Source organism: Palaemon carinicauda, chromosome 12 (genome assembly GCF_036898095.1).
Source record: "Palaemon carinicauda isolate YSFRI2023 chromosome 12, ASM3689809v2, whole genome shotgun sequence".
Classification (NCBI taxonomy): domain Eukaryota; kingdom Metazoa; phylum Arthropoda; class Malacostraca; order Decapoda; family Palaemonidae; genus Palaemon; species Palaemon carinicauda.
This window is the reverse complement of record NC_090736.1, coordinates 153,067,263-153,091,125: the sequence shown is the minus strand read 5'-3', so window position 1 is coordinate 153,091,125 and position 23,863 is coordinate 153,067,263. Positions and strand designations below refer to the sequence as shown.

At 35.2% G+C, this 23,863-nt stretch overlaps 1 protein-coding gene across 2 annotated transcripts in view; it reads right to left on the bottom strand.

The window, feature by feature from the left end:
- LOC137651335 (uncharacterized) overlaps positions 1 to 22,806 on the bottom strand; it is a 40,887-nt gene extending 18,081 nt beyond the window's left edge. The window contains exons 1-3 of one of the 2 annotated variants that reach the window (XM_068384624.1): positions 22,557 to 22,806; positions 6,274 to 6,350; positions 4,808 to 4,948 (exon numbers count right to left, since the gene is read on the bottom strand). In XM_068384624.1, the coding sequence (XP_068240725.1) occupies positions 4,808 to 4,948; positions 6,274 to 6,350; positions 22,557 to 22,596 (258 nt within the window). In that variant the 5' untranslated portion in view covers positions 22,597 to 22,806. The remainder of the gene's footprint in view (positions 1 to 4,807; positions 4,949 to 6,273; positions 6,351 to 22,556) is intronic. The other variant, XM_068384625.1, reaches the window with a different exon arrangement.
- Between the last annotated feature and the right edge of the window lie 1,057 nt (positions 22,807 to 23,863).

Genomic DNA, 23,863 nt, shown 5'->3' with positions numbered 1-23,863 from the left:
AATTTAATGAATACAGTGAGCCCTCGCTACTTCACGGTTCGACCATCGCGGATTCACCACTTCGCGGGTTTTTTTCATAACCCATATATATAAACATATCGCGGATTTTCCGGAAATTTCGAAAATACCGCGATATCTGAAGACCCCAAATACAATATTTCGTTACCTGTAATTCCATTAATACTGTAATTAGTAATATCTGCTCTTACTGATTGTTCATTGCATTACATATGGCATATAATTCAGTACAGAAAGAAATAAAACACGAAAAGAGAATGTGATCATACGATAATTCAGTACTGTATACAGTACGTAGTAAAATTAAATCGAACATGAAACGCAAATCAGATGCAGTCATACCATATTAGAATGGTGTAAGGCTGCTGATGGCTACTACTGTACTACAAATGTAATGGATGTGCATCTTTTCCATGAATCTTTTGTATGTATACGTACGTAGTACTGCATCCAATAATATTCTTTGTTGCAAAAATCACATCTCGAATAAGCGTACGAGAGAGAGAGAGAGAGAGAGAGAGAGAGAGAGAGAGAGAGAGAGAGAGAGAGAGAGAGACATATCCTACAACAAAACAAGCGTAAAATAGCGTACGTAAAGCTGTATTATTTTTATTATTATTATTATTATTGTTGTTGTTGTTATTAAAATTATTATTGTTATTATTATTATTATTATCATTATTTATTATTATTATTATTATTATTATTACTGTATACGTAGGATACCTTGTACTTTGAATTGGTAACTACGTAGCATATAAGACGGATTGTGATTGGTTCAAGCACTGATAGATGACGAATCAGAACCCAAGTTTTGTAATCTAGCCTGTGATTGGTGTTTTGCCCGCATCTCCCAACTTCCAGCATCTTTTCGCGGTCACTTTCTCTCCCGCCGTATCGCTGTGTAGACGTTGTTAAGTTATTGTGAACTTTAATCTGTGCTGTGCGTGACTATTTTAAGTTGAACTTTTTGTTGAACTTTGTGTTAAACCCTACTGTACAATGCCTCCCAAGCGTTCTGCTTCTACTAAGGCTGGTAGTGAGCCTAAACGCCACCGAAGGATGATGACGATTGCTGAGAAGGTGACGCTTCTCGATATGTTAAAAGACAGTAGAAGTTACGCGGCCGCAGCCCGCCATTTTGGAGTCAACGAATCCACCGTTCGCTATATCAAGAAGGACGAGGTGAACATTAGAAAGACGGCTACCATCACCTTTAGCAGATCAGCGAAGCGAGTCGTTATCACGCGTAATAAAACGATCGTACGCATGGAAGGTGCTTTAGCAGTGTGGATTGCCGACTGCCGGAAGAAGAACATAGCCTTGGATACGAACACCATCCGAACCAAGGCTTTGAGCTTGTATTAGAATTTTGCGGCAAAGGAACCTCAAGACGACGATGGCGACCATGCTGAAGATGATGATGATGTAGATGAACCTCAACCAGGGACATCCACCGATTCCCAGTGTCAGAAACAACGTTTTTCCGCCAGCAAAGGATGGTTCGCGAAGTTTCAGAAACGCTTCGCCCTGAAAAGCATTTCCCTGCATGGCGAGGCTGCTTCCGCTGACACTGCCGCTGCTGAAACTTACGTGAACGAGACGTTCAAGAATATTATCCCCGAAGGTGGATACAAGCCGGAACAAGTGTTTAATATGGATGAGACCGGCTTGTTTTGGAAGAGAATGCCGTCGCGAACTTTCCTGTTCAAAGAAGAAGCCAAAGCCTCTGGCTTTAAAGCATTCAAGGATCACGTTACCCTCGTGATGTGTGGCAATGCAGCTGGATTTTGCTAAAACCGGGGCTTATTTACAAGTCGAAAAATCCTCGCGCTTTGAAAAATAAGAATAAGAATCTCCTTCCCGTGTACTGGATGCATAATCCAAAAGCATGGATTACGAAGATGCTAACCTCCAACTGGTTCCACCACTGTTTCATCCCGCAAGTCAATGAATATCTCTTAGAGAAGGGCTTGCCATTCAAGATCCTTCTCCTTATGGATAACGCTGGTGGACACGCAACTGACCTGTCGCGTGAGGGCGTTCAGGTTGAGTTCCTGCCACCCAACACCACGTCATTAATTCAACCGATGGACCAGGGGGTTATCAGAGCGTTCAAGGCCCTCTACACGAAGAATACCTTGGCAGACCTCGTTGCGTGTGTGGATGCTGCCCAAGAAGATGAAGATGGAGATTTTAATTTGAAGGCGTACTGGCGGCAGTACACCATAGCCACGTGCCTGCAGAACATTCAGAAGGCACTGCAGGAAATGAAACCTGCAACCGTTAATGCGAGCTGGAAGAAGTTGTGGCCCCAGATTGTTTACGACGACGAGGGATTTACTCCGTCTGAAATCCAACACTCTGCAATACGCAAATCTGTGCAGTTGGCTGCGATAATTGGAGGGGACGGGTTTGGCGACATGACGACTGAAGATGTCGACGAGTTGTTGGACTGCCATTCCCAGCCGCTAACTGACGCAGACCTAGAAGACCTGACGAAATCGGCCAGTGAAGAAGAGAGCGAAACACAGGAAGAGACCTAAGAAAATGTCGAAGAAACGGGCTTAACATTAGAACGGCTTGCCAAGGTCTGCAACCATATAAAGGAGGTGAGGGAAATGTTGCAAGAGTGGGACGAGGATATGGTTCGTTCTATGCAATTCTGCAACAAAATCGATGAAGACATGACTCCCTACAGGATGCTCTTAGAGCGAAAAAAGAAGCAGCGGCAGTAACTTCCGATCACAATGTTCTTCCAGCCTCGCAAAAAAGAGCTAGTTCCTCCTGCTAGTACGCCTTCGGAAGAAATTGAAGAAGTTTCCCAGGAAGAAGTTGAAGAGGGGTCCCAGGAAAAGACACCTCCGTCTGAAGAGACGTAAAATACTATCATTGGCTGCACAGTAGAAGACATCATCAGCTTCATCATCATCATTTCTACTGTGCAGCAAATTCATCGCCATCATCATTCAAGTTTTTCTTCAACTTCTTTCGTGGTGAGTACAGTAACAATCTTTATTTTTTACTTTAATATTCTAACATTTTAATATTTATGCCTGTTTTAGTTTAGTATGCATTAAGTTAAAGGGAAGGTTTTAAAAGTCTGAAGAGTATACATGTTGAAACCTATCATATTTTTTTTTTAAATTTACATTTACGTACGTAAAAAAATCTCTCTCTCTCTCTCTCTCTCTCTCTCTCTCTCTCTCTCTCTCTCTCTCTCTCTCTCTCTCTCTCTCTCTCGTAAATTGTTTTCCTGCTTTGCTACGTACAGTATGTACTGTATGATTTTATATAGATACGGTAAATAATATTTGTAATAACATTTTCTAAAAGCTTTTACTGTAATATCATTATTTATCACTTTCATCATGCGCGTTAAATGCCTTCTTTGTTTACTGAGCGTACTTTATGACGCCGTCGTTTCAGGCGGCGTCATAAAGAAAAAAATTTTATTTGGAAGTCTTAAGAAAAATTAAGTAAAACATTGGTAATAACAAAATCAACATACTGTATAATCAATATAATCGATGCAAAAACTAACCTATACACATATGTGTACACTAAATGCGTTTGTTTCTTCATTATGATCAGAGATAAACGTAAACAAAACATTGGTTGCCATTTTTTATATTGCTTTTTGGCGTGTTTAGGAAACGCATGATATAAAATCGCCTTTAATATTTGTGCCTGTTTTAGTTTAGGGTACTGTAGTACATGCATTAAGTGTTCTGTACATTAAAGGGTAGTTTGTTAACAGTACTACGTACAAGGGAAGGTTTTAAAAGTCTGAATATACATGTTAAATAAATAGGTAAATATGGTGTCACTACTTCGCGGATTTTCACCTATCGCGGTCGGGTCTGGAACCTATCTACCGTGATAAACGAGGGTTCACTGTACATCAAACTTTTTTCCTGACTTTAAAACATATATCTTCAGATTTGTTATTCCATTCAATACACATTTAGGCATTTTCAGCCTGAAATAAAATTAAAGGTTTCCTATATGTCAAAATTTATTTGATATACCTTGTGGCACTGTATAGATAGTCTAGGCAAAGCTAGAGCTTGAGCATATAACAGTATTGAAATTAATTTATCTGCATTCTTTATCCTAAAAAAAACCTGAAGTTGAGAGAGAGTGTAACCCCCCCCCCCCACCACCACAATAGGACCTTGATAAACATTTTGTCTTGCCACACTGTTGGATGGCCTTACAGGCACAGTGCCAGGTTATATACCTCAAATTCATAAATTCTAGCTATGCCACTGCTATACAATCATTCCTTAAGAGCTATTTTACCAAGTTTTTATATATGTAAAAGTTACTAATTTTGAATTCATGAAATTTACCACCTTGCACTGCATCCCTCTACTATAGCTCCAATTTAGGAGGCTGGTCTAATCCCATTGTGGTGGTCTATTGGAAATATCCCTGCCTAGCATTATACTGGACTGGGATTCGACTTGTGCTCAAACTCGATAACTTCAGAGCTTCTTGTAGTGTCTGTAACTTAACCATCCTTGTGAGCTAGGAATGGTGGGTTTGTGTGAATATATAGGTCTACCTGCCGAGTCATCTGTAGCCAATGCCTGGCCGACCCTGGTCCTAGCTTGGGTGGAGAGAGAGCATGGGCTCTGATCATTTGAATATGGTCAGTCATTTCCCACCTAGCTAAGGCAATGTTACTGTCCCTTGCCTATGCCATTCATGAGTAGCCTTTAATTAAACATTAAACTTGAGAATATATTAAAAAAATGATTAATTATGAAGAACTGATTATTACCTTTATTCTGGTTCCTGTGGGGCCGCCAAACGAACTAATTGTAGGCAGTCTGAACCCAAAGAAATATCGGGCTGATTCAACGTAGACTATGGTGCTGAGGGTGAACAGTAGAGCCACCATTAATGTTAAGGATGATCTCATCTGTTGGAAGAAAATATTTTCAATGGATCACATTTATTTTTACTTGTAACAAAGTTATCATTTTAAAAAGTCATGGAGTATTATTATTATAATTAATATTATTATTATTATTATCATTATTATTATTATTATTACTTGCTAAGCTACAACCCTATAGTTGGAAAAGCAGGATGTTACAAGCCCAAGGGCTCCAACAGGAACAAAATAGCCCAGTGAGTAAAGGAAATAAGGAAATAAACAAGCTACAAGAAACGTAATGAACTATTAAAATAAAATATTCTAACAACAGTAACAACATTGAAATAAACCTTTCATATATAAACTATACAAATTTAAAAAATGACATGAGGAAGAGAAATAAGAAATAATAGTGTGCCCGAATAAAAATAAATTTCTCCCGGAATGTGAAAGTTTGTGCGACAAAAGATTATGGTCTTGCATATTGTACTTTCGGCATATTTTACAGACATCAAATTTTGAATAAAGTTATGGAGAGGACCCGAATATGTATGTACATTATGCTATGTAGTGCTGTACCCCTTATTCTACATACCTTGTGCTGTACTTATTACATTAATCAATCGTATGTAGCGGTAAATGCGTAAAGAGTACAGTATTCAACTGATGATTTCAACCCAGTATTTTGATTGACCGACAGGAAATACGCTATGGTAAAAATCTTAAAACACATAATACCTTTATAACCTTAGAATTTGTAACGGACCCTTAACATTTCCACGATCTTTAGTCTTCATTTCTTATCACAAAACAGAAACTACTTCTCAGATAGTGGCTTATTAGTAATTTGTTTCTTTTTCATTGGAATTGTTCATTGACCATTATAAAGGGAAAAACCGCTGGTATTATTTCTTTGTCCATTGGCTAAGTTTATGCAAGCTTACTTCCTACTTAACACTAATGGGACATATAGATTCTTGATCGATTCGACAAAATTTAAATCTTATGCTTTTAAAGAGCATTGTCCTATTTTAATTAATTTTCTTGTAATTTTTCATTGTTATTTCCATCCATTCTAGTTACATTATTTCAAAATAATATAATTTAATGTTTAATTTCAACGAAGACATAAGGGCTTTTATTTGAATTCTGAAAAAGAAACGCGAAAAAAAATATCACATTTCTTTGTGAGAATCGTTAGAAAAATCTCGTATTCGCCAATTCACTTGATCACATTAAGTCCTATCGAGAAGTTGTTATATTGGTGAAAACAATTACAAAAATAAGACAAAGTTATAAATATAATACAAAGAAACAGGGTATGTTGAGTACACTACTGCAATGATCAACAAAATAAGACGCCGCACCTTCTTTGTATACACCTGCGAGACGAATGACAGTCGGCCCAGCTTTGGATCTCGCCGTGGACTGGCCCACTGGTATGCTGGGAATAACAATAAGGCCTAGTATAGTATTTGTAACAGCTCTCTCTCTCTCTCTCTCTCTCTCTCTCTCTCTCTCTCTCTCTCTCTCTCTCTCTCTCTCTCTCTCTCTCTCTCTCTCTCCAAATAAGTACGCAGCAATATCATAGAAGAATCAAAGAAGGGTGCGCTGCAAACATGCACCGTAGTATGGCTGTTCTGTCAGCAGGAACAAGAAATAGAAAAAAAATGAAAAATGGAAACCAAAAACTAGGAAAACTGACTGTTTATGTCCAAGTTCCAACAATTAGAAATAAGAAACAAAGAACTCATAGACGATGTTGTAGAAAATGGGATTAGTATCCAAGAAATACAAAATAAGGTTAAATAATAGACAGAACTTAGAAAGGAAATAATTACCAACAAAATAGAGTTCATGAAACCCGCTTGAGTAGGGGTGGCAAAGGCCAAGCCGAAACAACAGCCTAGAAATGTAACTGCCACCAAAAACACATTCTTTCCTCTAGCACAGGAAGAGGATGACGAGACTGTGTTAATTGGAGACTCTGTGGTAAAGACCAAGGGGAACAAGGGCTCATAAAGAGGAGAAAGGTCAGGTCCTATCCAAGCCAACGTACAGAAGATAGTAGAAGTAGTTCGTAAACTACAAAAGAAAACAAGATCATCACTATTATTGGCCAGGCATCAGGAAATGATCTATTCGTTAAAAATGATACTGATGGCGTAAAAGAACCTGTGGTTAAACAGCTAGGGAAAAAAAAACTGTGGAAACGGATAGAAACAAGACCAATAATACTATAATTAGAGGTATTCTCCTACGACTCAATGGGTGGTATTCATAAAGAAAAGGATATGCTTATACTTGCAAAATATGAAGGAAATCCTTCTACTTGTATTCATAAACATTTCAAGCAAAAGCTTCTACTTCTAGAGCAAAAGCATATCCTTATAATCACATAAAAGTAAATGGTTATACACAAAGAAGACCCTTTACTTCATATAAAGAGCATATGCTTCGAAAAAGCTGTCTGGTCAGTAGCAGACTGCAGTTCGAAGAGAAAGGTTATTCTGTCCGATTCTCAGCACGATGGCAGATTTTGTGGATGTGAGGCATGTTAAACAATACATGCCCCGTTTACCCACACTTGATCGTGATTTCAAGCTGTTATTCCGTTTTGAAGAACAAAATGTACAGTGGCTTGCGGACAGATATCTTGTCCACACCTGGAATCTCGATGAAATATCAAGGTTAAGCCATAACTTGGTGATATGCATTTTGCATTTGCTTTTGCATGTATAAACAGTTGGGAGAATACGAAGGCTGCTGTATTTAGGGATGTATGTATATACAAACAGTATATATGTATGTATATATATATATATATATATATATATATATATATATATATATATATATATATATATATATATATGTATATATATATATATATATTATATATATATATATATATATATATATATATATATATATATATATATATACTGTATATATAAATATGTGTGTTACATGCAAATATACTGTATTCATATAATATATAAATGTAGTTTATATATATATACATTATATATATATATATATATATATATATATATATATATATATATATATATATATATATATTTATATATATATATATATGTGTGTGTGTATGTATGTATATATTATATATATGTATATGTATGTATATATTATATATATGTATATGTATGTATATATATATATGTATATATATATATAAATATATATATATATATATATATACATATATACACAGAATATTCATATACTGCAAAAGCTTATATACATGCATGTATATACATATATATAAACTATATATATATATATATATATATATATATATATATATATATATATATATATATATATATGTATATATATATATATATATATATATATATATATATATAAACATATATATATATATATATATATATATATATATATATATATATATATATATATATATATATACATATCTCGATTCGTACCAGAAATAGATTGTTCTAAATCCCAAACCTGAAATAATTTAGCTGAAATCAACTATTTCAATTCGGTTTGCTTTAAACCTCAATTGCCCTTCCTCCGGGTATCTTAAAGTTTCCTTCAAACTGCAAAGTTGAGCGTTTAGCGTCTTCAAAACTTTTCAACTCAAATCCATAAATCAAATCACGTAGTTTATTATTATTATTATTATTATTATTATTATTATTATTATTATTATTATTATTATTGTTGTTGTTGTTGCTGTTGTTTTAGTTGTTGTAAAACAAGAATGGAATTTTTCGCGAGTCCTAAAAGAATTCGGAAGAAAATCTTCTCGGATTTCCAAATGGCTTCAGAAGAAATAGCCATAGACTTAGCATGGAATTCTGAATGCCTCCAGAATGGTATCGGAAGAAAACTTTCCCGGATTTCCAAATGGCTTCAGAAAAAGTAGCCATAGACTTAGCACGGAATTCTGAATGCCTCCAGAACGGAATCTCAGAACGGTTTCAGAAGAAAACTTTCCGGAATTTCCAAAAGTCTTCAAAGGACATAGCCGTATACTTAACATGGAATTCTGAATGACTCCAGAACTGAAATTTCCAGGAGCAGTCCTGAACAACTCCTCCCCGAGCTTCAAATGATTTCTGAAGACCTGATTCTCATTTTTTCAAACGTAGCCTGCAACACCTCACACGATCTGTGTAGCTGGCGAAATCTAACCAAGGAATTGCGCGTCAATAGGAGTAAGAGGAAATGAGTTGATGACTGGGAGAAGGATTTCGCTTAACTCACAGAGATCGCGTTCTGGCGGAATAGGAAGCTGCCGGTAAGAATCATGTGTTACGTCTTCGGAACACCATCAACTACAGATGGTTTTGATTGCTGCCGATCGTTCGTTTTATATCGCCCGAACTATAGAAAGACACCGGATCTTCCGTTGGCAGCTGAGCTTTGAAGATCATAATGTATGCGCCTTGAAGGATCCTTTGCTTGGGCTTTTGCGACGATGTCTTATTAAAGGAGACTCTTGGAAAAAGTACGAGGCTTTGTATCGGTGCAAAAACGGATTGCGGGGAATGAGGGTGGAGGCAGAATGGTTCAACTGAACGGTGAGTGACGTGTAGTTCTTCAACAGGATTGTCCCAAAATTCGCCATTGAAGTAAGGACATATCCAGACGACATTGGTAAATATATCATGTTGCTCGTCATTTACTTTGGCATGATAGTGTATGCGGAGAAATCGATAGTATTCATCTCTTTACTCATTGCCCAGATAGGTAAAGAATAAATGCCTTCGATTTCCCTGAGGAATCTGACGAAGGGAGGACTCGCGGCACTGAAAACTCTTTTGAAATCTAGAAGGACACTGACGAACTAAGGAAAAGAGACAATGAAATCTCGAAAGAAACAGATAATATACTGAAAGAAGATCTTGAAAAATAGAAGACAGGAGAGAACAGCGAAGAGGAGCCTCTAATGCCAGAGGTAAGACACCTAAAAATAGAGGGCCTCTAATGCTAGAAATAAGGCACCTCAAAATATAGATCGAAGACCCTCTAATGTTAAAAGTATGGAACCTAGAAATATATGTCATAGAACTTCTAATGCTAGAAGTGTGGGAGCTAAAGAGAGAGGTCAAAGAACTTCTAATGTTAGAGGTGTGGGAGCTATAAAGAGAGGTCAAAGAACTTCTAATGCTTGAGGTAAGGGAGCTGAAACCAGGTCGAAGAACTTCTAATGCTAGAGGTGTGGGAGCTAAAAAGAAGTCAAAGAACTTCTAATGCTAGAGGTGTGGGAGCTAGAAAAGAGGTCAAAGAACTTCTAATGCTAGAGGTGTGGGAGCTAAAAAAAAGTCAAAGAACTTCTAATGCTAGAGGTGTGGGAGCTAGAAAAGAGGTCAAAGAACTTCTAATGCTAGAGGTGTGGGAGCTAGAAAAGAGGTAAAAGAACTTCTAATGCTAGAGGTGTAGGAGCTAAAAAGAAGTCAAAGAACTTCTAATGCTAGAGGTGTGGGAGCTAAAAAGAGGTCAAAGAACTTCTAATGCTAGAGGTGTGGGAACTAGAAAAGAGGTCAAAGAACTTCTAATGCTAGAGGTGTGGGAGCTACAAAGAAATCAAAGAACTTCTAATGCAAGAGGTGTGGGAGCTAAAAAGAGGTCAAAGAACTTCTAATGCTAGAGGTGTGGGAGCTAGAAAAGAGGTCAAAGAACTTCTAATGCTAGAGGTGTGGGAGCTAAAAGGAGGTCAAAGAACTTCTAATGCTAGAGGTGTGGGAGCTAAAAAGAGGTCAAATAACTTCTAATGCTAGAGGTGTGGGAGCTAAAAAGAGGTCAAAGAACTTCTAATGCTAGAGGTGTGGGAGCTAAAAAGAGGTCAAAGAACTTCTAATGCTAGAGGTGTGGGAGCTAAAAAGAGGTCAAAGAACTTCTAATGCTAAAGGTGTGGGAGCTAAAAAGAAGTCAAAGAACTTCTAATGCTAGAGATGTGGGAGCTAAAAAGAGGTCAAAGAACTTCTAATGCTAGAGGTGTGGGAGCTAAAAAGAGGTCAAAGAACTTCTAATGCAAGAGGTGTGAGAGCTAAAACGAGGTCAAAGAACTTCTAATGCTAAAGGTGTGGGAGCTAAAAAGAAGTCAAAGAACTTCTAATGCTAAAGGTGTGGGAGCTAAAAAGAAGTCAAAGAACTTCTAATGCTAGAGGTGTGGGAGCTAAAACGAGGTCAAAGAACTTCTAATGCTAGAGGTGTGGGAGCTAAAACGAGGTCAAAGAACTTCTAATGCTAGAGGTGTGGGAGCTAAAAAGAGGTCAAAGAACTTCTAGTGCAAGAGGTGTGAGAGCTAAAACGAGGTCAAAGAACTTCTAATGCTAAAGGTGTGGGAGCTAAAAAGAAGTCAAAGAACTTCTAATGCTAGAGGTGTGGGATCTAAAAAGAGGTCAAAGAACTAATAATGCTAGAGGTGTGGGAGCTAAAAAGAGGTCAAAGAACTTCTAATGCAAGAGGTGTGAGAGCTAAAACGAGGTCAAAGAACTTCTAATGCTAGAGGTGTGGGAGCTAAAAAGAGGTCAATGAACCTCTAATGCTAGAGGTGTGGGAGCTAAAAAGAGGTCAAAGAACCTCTAATGCAAGAGGTGTGGGAGCTAAAAAGAGGTCAAAGAACTTCTAATGCTAGAGGTGTGGAAGCTAAAAAGAGGTCAAAGAACTTCTAATGCTAGAGGTATGGGAGCTAAAAAGAGGTCAAAGAATCTCTAATGCTAGAGGTGTGGGAGCTAAAAAGAGGTCAAAGAACTAATAATGCAAGGGGTGTGGGAGCTAAAAAAAAAAGTCAAAGAACTTCTAGTGCTAGAGGTGTGGGAGCTAAAAAGAGGTCAAAGAACTTCTAATGCAAGGGGTGTGGGAGCTAAAAAGAGGTAAAAAAACTTCTAATGCAAGGGGTGTGGGAGCTAAAAAGAGGTCAAAGAAATTCTAATGCAAGGGGTGGGGGAGCTAAAAAGAGGTCAAAGAACTTCTAATGCAAGGGGTGGGTTAGCTAAAAAGAGGTCAAAGAACTTCTAATGTAAGGGGTGTGGGAGCTAAAAAGAGGTCAAACAACTGCTAATGCAAGGGGTGGGGGAGCTAAAAAGAGGTCAAAGAACTTCTAATGCAAGGAGTGTGGGAGTTAAAAAGAGGTCAAAGAACTTCTAATGCAAGGGGTGAGGGAGCTAAAAAGAGGTCAAAGAAATTCTAATGCAAGGGGTGGCGGAGCTAAAAAGAGGTCAAAGAAGAACTTCTAATGCAAGGGGTGTGGGAGCTAAAAAGAGGTCAAAGAAGAACTTCTAATGCAAGGGGTGTGGGAGCTAAAAAGAGGTCAAAGTACTTCTAATGCACGGGGTGGGGAAGCTAAAAAGAGGTCAAAGAACTTCTAATGCAAGGGGTGGGGGAGCTAAAAAGAGGTCAAAGTACTTCTAATGCACGGGGTGGGGAAGCTAAAAAGAGGTCAAAGTACTTCTAATGCACGGGGTGGGGAAGCTAAAAAGAGGTCAAAGAACTTCTAATGCAAGGGGTGGGGGATAGATGTCGCCAGCGAGGCTTTGGGGAAGGAGCGGCGGCGTCTGTGTTCTTTCTGATGCGTAAACTTAATTAAATACAAGTAAAAACAGGGCATTAAATATGTATTATAAATACTAAACTCTTTCTTATCTTGACAGCACAAATGAAATCGTTCCAACATGTAACTAAGCGCTCCCGAAACACAAGTCAACCTTTTACTTCTGCTTGGAGGATATCCACGCAATTAAAAGGTAATCATTATGAATATGGAAAGAAAGATTTGCTTATACTTCTACCTTTTGCTTCAGAGAATTACCTTGTACTTCTACCTTATGCTTACAAGGATATCCTTCATTTTTATGAATACCTCCCAATGTCAGCCACTTCACCCTCAGTAAGGCCATAGGGATAAATGAAAGTCTCAAGTCCTTATGCCAGAAAATAGAAAGTTAAATTTATAGATCCTTGGGATACTTTCTACAGAAGACAAAATTATACAAAAGATATGGAAAACACTTTAGTGAAGAAGGTAAGAGAGTATACAGAAACCAACTTAATCTTAACCTGTACAATTACTTAAGAAACAGTAGACAAAGACAAACTAGACCCTTAAAAAAACCCTCTAACAATAAACAGAGGAATTCGGCAGAAAATTTAGATAGTGCAGATAAAAGTAAAACTAAAACACTAGTAAATCGGGGGAGCTAGCAAAGCCACAGAGAAAGAGAGAAAAAAAAGAAGAAAGTAAAAAAATTCCTCAGTGACACAATTCAATGATCAGTCAGTTAGAAACAAAATGGAAAACTTCAGGGCAATAATAGCTAGTGAAGAACTAAATGTCATAGGCATTACCGAGACCTGGATTCAAGAAAAAAAAATATAGGAGAGCACGAAATCCCAGGTTTCATGCTTTTTCAAGAAGGATCACCTTATCAAAAAGGTGGAGGGCTAATGTTCTATGTTAAAAATCACTTAAACCACATGGAAATTAAATTAGAAACCGAATATGAAATGTCAGGTGGAAATATTAACACCACAGGAAAAACAAGTCCATACTAGTAACATACAGACCGCTACATCAATCGAAAGAACAGGACGAATAGTTTTACAGGCAATTTGGACAAGAGGTTAACAATAAGCTAGCTGTCCTAGTGGGAGACTTCAATGCAGCAGTAAACTTGGACACTGAATTCTGCAGCATACACAGAGGGACACAGGCTAATAGAATTTGTCAACAATGAATTCCTCCATCTAGGAGGAAACAACATACTCGATATTGTGCTAAAACTGCTAACAAAAGAAAATTTAGTATCCAGTATCCCAGTAGGCGAAAATATTGGCAGAAGTAACCACATTAATAGTTAGGTTCCAGATAAATATTCCTTAGCTGAAAGAAATGAAAATTATAAAAAAAAGCTAGACAACAGACGGGATAACTGGATACAACAGGAGTAATACATCAAGAATATAAAATACGACGAAAAATGGAACATCGATAAACAATGAGACTCTTTTGAAGAAATATATATAAAAAAGGGCTAAATGTATACCGCATAGAAAAATTTTACCAAATGTAACTCCACAACCCAAATGGTTCAACAAAGAAATAGCCAATGCAGAGACACGAAACAACTCGATGGGGCCACAACCTTCAATTTGTGAAATTTCCAAGCACAAAAGTTCAGCAGAAATATACATAAACTAGTCAGAAAATCTAAGATCAATGAAGAAACAAGAGTAGCTTCATCTAGTAAAGAAAACACAAGATAATTTTTTTCGGGGGGAGGGTAATCTTACAACAAATAATTTGGAAAAAGACGAACTGATAACTGCATACTGTATTTCACAACCGTATTCACTTGGGAAGAATCAACGACCCTCCCTGAACCAGCTGTCAAATATGAAGGGTTACAACCACTACAACAGAATCACCTTCACAATGGAAGATGCCAAAACGAAAATAACGGGAATCAGTAAGTCTAAGGCACCAGGGCCAGATGATATTCATCCAAGAGAGATTATAAAACTAGAAGAAGAGATAACCCCACACTTTTACAAAATGTTCCGAAAGACAGCCAACGAAAGAAAGGCATCACATGGATGGAAACCAGGCAATGTTCCTCCAATCTACCAGAAGGGACCAAAAGAACCTGGCAACTACAGACCTGTGTGTATATCTTCAGTGTCTTGCAAAATTTATGAATAAATTATAATTGATTCAATAGTAGAACATATAGAGAAAAACAATCTTCTGATAGACAGCCAACATGGTTTTAGACAATAGAGATCCTGTGTGACAAATCCACAACATTTTGGCAATAATTTCATGTAAATCGGATAGAAATTGACAATGACATAGCAAAATGAAGTTTTTCTTTCCTTTTTGTGACCTTGACCCACTCACTCCCGAAGTCTAATCAAATTGTCCTTGGAAGATGCTACAATCAAAGAATTGTATAAGTTATAATGAAAATGTTTCGTTAGATGATTGATATGGACCCGCCCGAGAAGTAGTTCACTCGACTTCAGTGGAGGGTTGGATTTAAACCTAAAACAAGTAACAAGTAAGGATGATGGCCAATCACCTCACAAAAATTCTTGAGATTTGAATACGATATAACAAAAAGACGTTTCTTACCTTGTCGTGTCCTTGACCATTTGTATATAAAAAATAAACAATTAAATTAAGCACATTTTGCACTAGTGTCATGCAATTTGAAAAAAAAAATGGACCACGATATAGCTTTAAAACGTTTTTACCCTGACCTTTGACCCAATCACTCAAAAGTACTAGATAGACAATTGAATCATGCACATTTTGGCAATAGTTTCATGCAAATCGGATGAAAATTGACCAGGATTTAGATTAAAGACGTTTTAACCCTGACCTTTGACCCAGTCACTCCCAAATCACAAGTTAGGCAATTGAAATGTGCACTTTTTGGCAATAGTTTCATGCAAATCGAATAAAAATTGACCATGATGTAGATTATCGATTTTTTTTACCTTGACCTTTGGCCCAATCACTCCAAAATCACTAGATAGGCAATTGAATTATGCACATTTTGGCAATAGTTTCATGCAAATCTGATAAACATTGACCACGATATAGCCAAAACACTTTTGACCTTATCGTGACCTTGACCTTTGACACAATCACTCCCAAAATCTAATCAAATTGTCCTTGGACCACGGCCAATCATACCACTAAATTTCATGAGATTCGGTCGATAAATATTTGAATTACGCGAATCACAAACAAATAAATACACGCCTATCAAAATATAACACTCTGGCGAGGGTAAAACCAACAACAACACCAATAATAATAATAATAATAATAATAATAATAATAATAATAATAATAATAATAATAATAAACAGTACATACTCCCCATGGTTCTGAATATAACACTCTTACGAGGGTAAAACCAACAACAACACCAATAATAATAATAATAATAATAATAATAATAATAATAATAATAATAATAATAAACATACAGTTCATACTCCCCATGGTTCTGATTTCCATGGATTTGGGGTACCAACTTTAACTTATTCTATGCAGTGTCCCCTAAGAATGTAAGCACTGCATGATTAGTAACAATAATGTCAAACCTCCAGGGAATACGGTAACGGGACAGGTACTGTATTCAATTGGTTATTCATGGCATACGGAAGCACCTTCGGCGTTGACAAAGCATATCTAAGAAGTTTCGAGATAAACAATGCGCAATTGAGCCCTTCGTCTGACGAAAGCGACTTTCACGTCATTATCTGTGACGAAAATGTACACTTCTTGATAAGGATTTCTTGAAGATTGTAATCAAAGAAATGCGCAGGTTGACCAAATTGTGGAACGGTCTTCCTAATCAGGTAGTTGAATCAGTGGATTTTCAGAAGTTCAAACTTGCAGCAAATGTTTTTATGTTGAACAGGCTGACATAAATCTCTTTTCATAGCTTATGTATGTAATATTATTTTTAATGATGTTACTGTTCTTAGAATATTCTATTTCAATTGTTCATTACTTCTCTTGTAGTTAATTTCATTCCCTCACTGGGCTATTTTACTCTGTTGGAGCCCTTGGGTTTATAGCATTCTGCTTTTCCAATTAAGGTCGTAGCTTAGCTAGTAATAACAATATGAAAAGCAGTTGAGAAATAAGACACCCAGAATATTTGAAAACCAGTGGCAACTTCAGACGTCAGAACAGAAGTTTAGGAAAAAACCAACTGATCCCGAAACTTAGGAAAAAAAAAATAAATAAATAAATAAAAATAAAAAAAAAAACTATGTAATGAGGAAATTGCAAGAGCTTATATCCAGGGACCTGCATTCGAATTGTTACCAGAGATAAGGAAATACTCGATGATTGGAATGTAAAAAAAAAAAAAATACAAAATAAATTCGATTAAAAATTCAAACACCTAAGGGGCATAAGCTACAACCCTAGTTGGAAAAGCAGGATGCTATACGCACAAAGTCTCCATCAGGGAAAAAATAGCCCCGTGAGGGAAGAAAATAAGGAAATAAATAAACAAGAGAAGTAATGAACAATCAAATTAACCTATTTCAAGAATAGCAACAACATTAAAATCGATCTTTCATAAATAAACTATAGAGACTTACGTTAGCCTATTCAGCATGAAAAGATTCACTGTAAGTTTGAACTTTTGAAGTTCCACCGATTAAATTACCTGATTAGGAAGATCATTCCACAATCTGGTCACAGCTGGAACAAAATTTCTAGTATACAGTTTAGTGCTGAGCCCCATGATGGAGAAGACAACTATTTTAATTAACTGCATACGTAAAATGAAGTTATTTTTCTAAAGAAATTCCTTTTTTTCTACGTCAGTGCTTAAAAAAATAAAGAAACAAAATATATAGAAAACGAGTGGGTGAATTTTCAACATTTACTGAAAACGTTATTTTTTTTAATATTAAATTAAAGAAAAAAAGACAGAAAACGAGTGGATGGATTCTTAATATTTACTGAAAACATTATTTTTCTAAATGTTTAATTACATTCTTTTACTATTTTTCCCCATTATAAATTTCTGGGTACATGTTTAAGCAATTTGACAGTGTCTATGAAATGAAAACTTAAACTCTCCATGACTATGTAATAAGCTCCCACTAAACATCCGAAAGACTGAAGATATTAAAGCTTTCAAGATGGAACTGAAGAATTTCTTGTTTTATAAATGCAGTTGAATTAGTATTACTTCAAAAGTTCAAAGTTGCAGCAAATATTTTTATGTTCAACAGGCTGACATAAGTCTTTTTATAGTTTATATATGACATATCTGTTTTGACGTTGTTACTGTTTTTAGAATGATTTATTGTTAATTTGCTCTCATCATTTATCTATTTCCTTATTTCCTTTCCACACTGGGCTATTTTTCCCGGTTGGAGCCCTTGGGCTTATAGCATCTTGCTTTTCCAACTAGGGGTTGTAGCTTGGCTAGTAATAGTAATAATAATAAAATAATAAATAAAATAATAAATAAATAAAATTAAAAATAAAAATAACAATAACAACATTAACAATAACAATGGTAATACCAAAAATATCAACAACAACAACAACAATAATAATAATAATAATAATAATAATAATAATAATAATAATAATGTGGATTTGACAATAAACCAGCAATATGCGGCCTGAGGGTCCTGTAGAGAGTAGGATTCCCCTGCAGTATAGGACCAAAGGAGCAGCCCTTAAAGTAAAGAAAGTAAAATAATATTCAAATACATTATAGACTTTCTACTCTCCATCCCTCGAGAAACGGAAGGTGTCACTCCAGAGCCGTGTCTTCCATTAACCATGAATGAAGCATCAGAAGGCGCAACACAAACTATATCTGCGAATGTATTATCATAAATATGTCGTCATTAAAGAGAAACCTCCATATATAAGTGTCATTGTTCCCAGAGATCATTGAGGTTATGTTCAGAAGTTAGTATGGAATTCCGGTCTCTTGCTTGAGGGTGCACTCGGGCACACTGTTCTATCTCATTTCTATTCCTTTTTCTGTTAAAGTTTTTAGTTTATTCATGAAATATTTATTTCAATGTTGTTACTGTTCTTATATTTTATTTTTCCTTGTTTTCTTTCCTCACTTGGCTATTTTTCCTGTTGGGGACGCTAGGCTTATAGCATCCTGCTTTTCCAACTAGGATTGTAGCTTAGCAAGTAGTAGTAGTAATAATAATAATAATAATAATAATAATAATAATTATAATAATAATAATAATAATAATAATGGGCAGCTACCTGATAAGAATTTTAAGAAGTTTGAAGTTGGCCTATACCAATTTACTACCGCGTACAAAAAAAAAAAAACGCATTTTTTTCCCATTTGAGTCTTCACATTTATAATAGTTGAAATCACACATTGTGGATTTGTTCGAGTGTAAGATATTCCTAGATTTTAACATTAGCAATATATTTATTTGATTAACTCGAAACAGAGGTGGGTTCTGACTTATGGGTTGTTCGTTTGTAATACCAAGACAAAGCACATTCTTTATAAAAGAAGATATAATTAATATTTAAGGTTTAGCAAATACTGAAAATAGTAAGGGACGTTTTCAATAACCCACCACGAGCATGTACTGTATATATACATAAACGCACATTTACATATATTTACACGACTATATATATATATATATATATATATATATATATATATATATATATATATATATATATATATATATATATATATACTGTATATATAATATATATATATATATATATATATATATATATATATATATATATATATACTGTATATATAATATATATATATATATATATATATATATATATATATATATATACTGTATATATAATATATATATATATATATATATATATATATATATATATATATATATATATATATATACATATATATATATACATACATACATATATACATACATATATATATACATATACATACATATATATAATATATATATATATATACATACATATATATAATATATATATATGTATATATATATATACATACATACTTATATATATATATGTATATATACATATATATGTATATATATATGTATATATATATATATATATATATATATATATATATATGTGTGTGAATATATATAAACATACATATATGTATATATATATATACACATATATGTATATATATACACACATACACATATAAATATATATATATATATATATATATATATATATATATATATATATATATAGACATACACATGTATATATATACATACATATATGTATGTATATGTACATAATTATATATGTATACATACATACATACATACATACATACATACACACATATATATATATATATATATATATATATATATATATATATATATATATATATATATATATATATATATATATATATATAGACTCTGATTAATGTTAGCACTTCCTTTACATGCATTAATCCATACTTTGGACACCTTGGGGTTTTTGGAGAACCTGTGAAAACAATCCACCTACAATCGTGAGGTGCAACAATGCAACTGACTGTATGACACTGTGACAAGTGCCATCGATCAGTCGACGTACTCGACTGACGTCACTGGAAAGGGAAATTAGCGATCTGACCCCTTGGTGAACACACCTGTTGTCCAGTCTTGTTTTGGGTCACTGTAGCGTGTCATTGGTCTTTCGGATAATAATAATAAGAATAGGGAAGTGGGGAATATGGGGAAAGGAAGAGTACCCCTGGATACAATCCAGTTTATAGCTCAAAGGCAGGTACTCGGGATGGGAAAGATTAAGGAAATAGGAAGAAAGAGAAGTACAGGAGAAGAATAAAAGAGTGGGGCAGACCCTCTTGCGATATTAGGGAATTGGTATGAGCTAAGAACCTCCTGGTCTTTCGGATGTCTAGTGGGAGTTTGTTATCTACTGTAGTCCTGGGGCCGCATACTGTATTCGAAAGCGCTAGAACCCAACGAAAACATATCTTGGCTCCAATAATTTGCAACCATCTGTAACTATTCTCTTATCTATAATTCTCTTAGGTGTTTTGGACATCTGGCTCTGATCACTCGATGGGTTATTATACTGTTCATCCACGAAAACTGAATTTTCTCTACTATTTTTCACAAACGACACAATTAGAACAAATAATGCTGCTGAGGGGTGGCATAGAGCAGATGAGATGAAAGCCGTTGTAGTCAGTTTACAATTGATGAACAAGAAAAGACTAGCCAGGCATCAACGCAAGAAATATAAGCATGTGCAAGGAAGCTATTCAAATGATTATTTGCAAGAGGAAAGGGTGTTAAGGAATGCCAAACTGTCGTTAAAATTGTACTCTGCGATTTTCTTTTTTTTAACTTTAAAATAGCGTTCTCAATTCTTATTTAGTATATTATTATTAATACTAGCCAAGCTACAACCCTAGTTGGAAAAGCAAGATGCTATAAGCCCAAGGGCTCCAATAGGGAAAATAGCCCAGTGAAGAAAGGAAAGAGGGAAATAAATAAATGATGAGAACAAATTAACAATAAATCATTCTAAAAACAGTAACAACGTCAAAACAAATATGTCTCATATAATCTATTAACAACGTCAAAACAGATATGTCATACATAAACTATAAAAAAAACTCATGTCAGCCTGGTCAAAATAAAAAAAAAAATTGCTGGAACTTAAATAGTCCCTTAATTGTAAAGGGAGATTCAACGAATAAATTCTTTAGGAGTATCAACATATGTTAGCATAGCTTATATATATAGTAATAATAGCTTCAATATAGGGTAAGATACAGTGTTAAAAAATAAAGCTATCTTCAAGATAAAACTTGATACCCCAAAGAAAAAGAAAAAGACAAGAGATACCTTGCCTTTAAAAGAAAAAAAAATGTCACCTTTGAACATTATATATATATATATATATATATATATATATATATATATATATATATATATATATATATATATATATATATATATATATATATATATATAAGAATTTACAGAACAGGAAAATGCGTGGTGTAAAATTTATTCAAATAAATTATACACTAAACGCGCTGTGTACAAAATTAAGAATAAGAAGAAACAAAGAAGTTAGTAGAACGAAAAGACGAAACTTAATAGGCACAACTAAACAATAACAATTAAAAAATAAAAAATAAAAAAAAACTGAAGACATCTTATTTCTACCACAAACCCGTTGCATATAACGAAAACGGCAGCATACACACACACACACCTCTAAATCATTGTCGGCAAAATGACGAACATTGAAACAATTTCAATTAGCGTGTCGGACAACGTTAATAAATCTCACATATCTGGATCTGAGACCGTGAATTCCTCCAGATCAATCAATCAATTGAATAGATCAATGAGCATTTCAACATAAAATATCAGTAAGATTATAGAACACTCAATCACACTTTCGAGATTCGTAAAAGGCAACAGAACCTAACGAACCCCACCTAACCTAACTTAGTAGTTCCCAGGTTATAGACCTAACCGGGGGGGGGGGGGGGGGTTAAACCCCATAGATCCTCATTCCCAGGTCACAGACCTCGTCGGCCCCTGGACCAACTTTCCCAGGTTTCATCCCTAGGCTGGGGGGGGGGGGGGAGTCCTCGGAACCCCCTTTTCTAGGTCACTAATCTGCCCCAGTCAGAGACCTAAACGGGGCTTGGACACCCCCTTCCTATGTCACTAACTCAATAAATTACAAATAATTCCTTACCTTATGATTGATACCCAAGTGATTTGTAAAATATAAACAAAAGTGAATCCAATATTTCAAGGGGAATAGGATGTCACTATTTTCGAGTGATTTTTTGTGGATTTATTATGCGTCCCATGGAATGATGTATTGAGGAAAAATAAGTTATGTCCACCATTATTTATCGATTTGCCAGTAAATTGTCCCCACCCAATACCACCCTGTGACCACGAGGTGGCGCCCATTACCGTAGGATATATCTTATCAACTATTTATTTGCAACGGAAATAAAGTTCATTTTCGAGGAAAACTGGAGTTTATCTATGTAAAACCGCATTCCTTTATTAATAAAGCTTTTTCCGTAGTTTCCTATAATCATGTCAAAATATCAAGGGGAGCCCTTACCTGAATACCATGGATCATCAAGCAGGAACACTGAAGTCATCCATCAAATAACAAAAACAAGTCGGAAACAGCGATTAGGTAACGTCAACAAGAAATCTGACATACGGCAAAACATCATTGCCTCGGGGCAGTTATTGGTAGAGTAAATTACATCTTCTGAGACACTGTTAATGTGATACCTTACAGTCAGTCTTCAGTCAACTTCCTTCACAATTCACTACACGGAGTTAGGTGACCTAGCAAGTCAGTATCAGACTGACAGTAATGACTCGTCACTAGACTCAGAGTTGCCATGTTTTCAAAATGAGAAAAGGCCAACGTCTGATCAACTGCAGCTTTAAAGGGCCAACCTAATAGTAGAAAAAGCCCAAAAAATATAGCATTTAAGGCTAAAAAAATTTCGAAAAGGCCAAATTTAGGTATCTAGCACGAAAATGGCCAAATTTGGATTTTTTGGTCTGAAAAAGGCCAACCTGGCAACTGTCACTAGACTAGACTTGCTACACTCTGTCTGGTATCTCACCGTCTCACGATAACAATTCAATAAGCGCTCTCATAGTAAACTAACTACCTAATCATAAACAAACGAAAAGTAGAAGAAATGCGATTATTATTATTATTATTATTATTATTATTATCATTACTACAAGCTAAGCTACTGTATGGGTCTTGGCTACAACCCAAGTTGGAAAAGCAGATGTTATAAGCCCGAGCTTCAACGGAGAAAAATAGCCCAGTAAGGAAAGGAAATAATGGAATACATTAACTAAAAAAGAGGTGTAATAAACAGTTATAAAAATATATCTTAAGAACAGTAAAACCATTAAAAAAAATAAGAGGAAAAGGACGTGAAATTAAGAATTATAGAAAATCTAGATGAAACTAAGATTAAAGGGATTATATCAAATTAATAAAAATGGACAACACAATCCTTATAATTAGAGCGAGGTTAAACATGCCCGACATTAAAGCAAATATCAGGGAGAAATACAGTGATGATAAGCACTAAACATTTATTTTCATGCGAAAAATTGGGACAATTAAGAGAACGGTATAAAAGTGTAGATGTGTAGCAAAATCCTAGCGGAAAATTACCGTAGTACATAAGACAAATAGGGTATTATCCTAACTTACTTTTATTATCAGAATAATCACGTAGGCTGTACTTGCTTCGTTAGTAGCCTAAATACTGTACTGTAGGTTACATACTCATTTTTTTTAATGAGGCGCATTTGCATCGACTCGCAGCGGTACCCTTTTAGCTCGGAAAAGTTTCCTGCCATCTGATTGGTTAGAATTATCTTGTC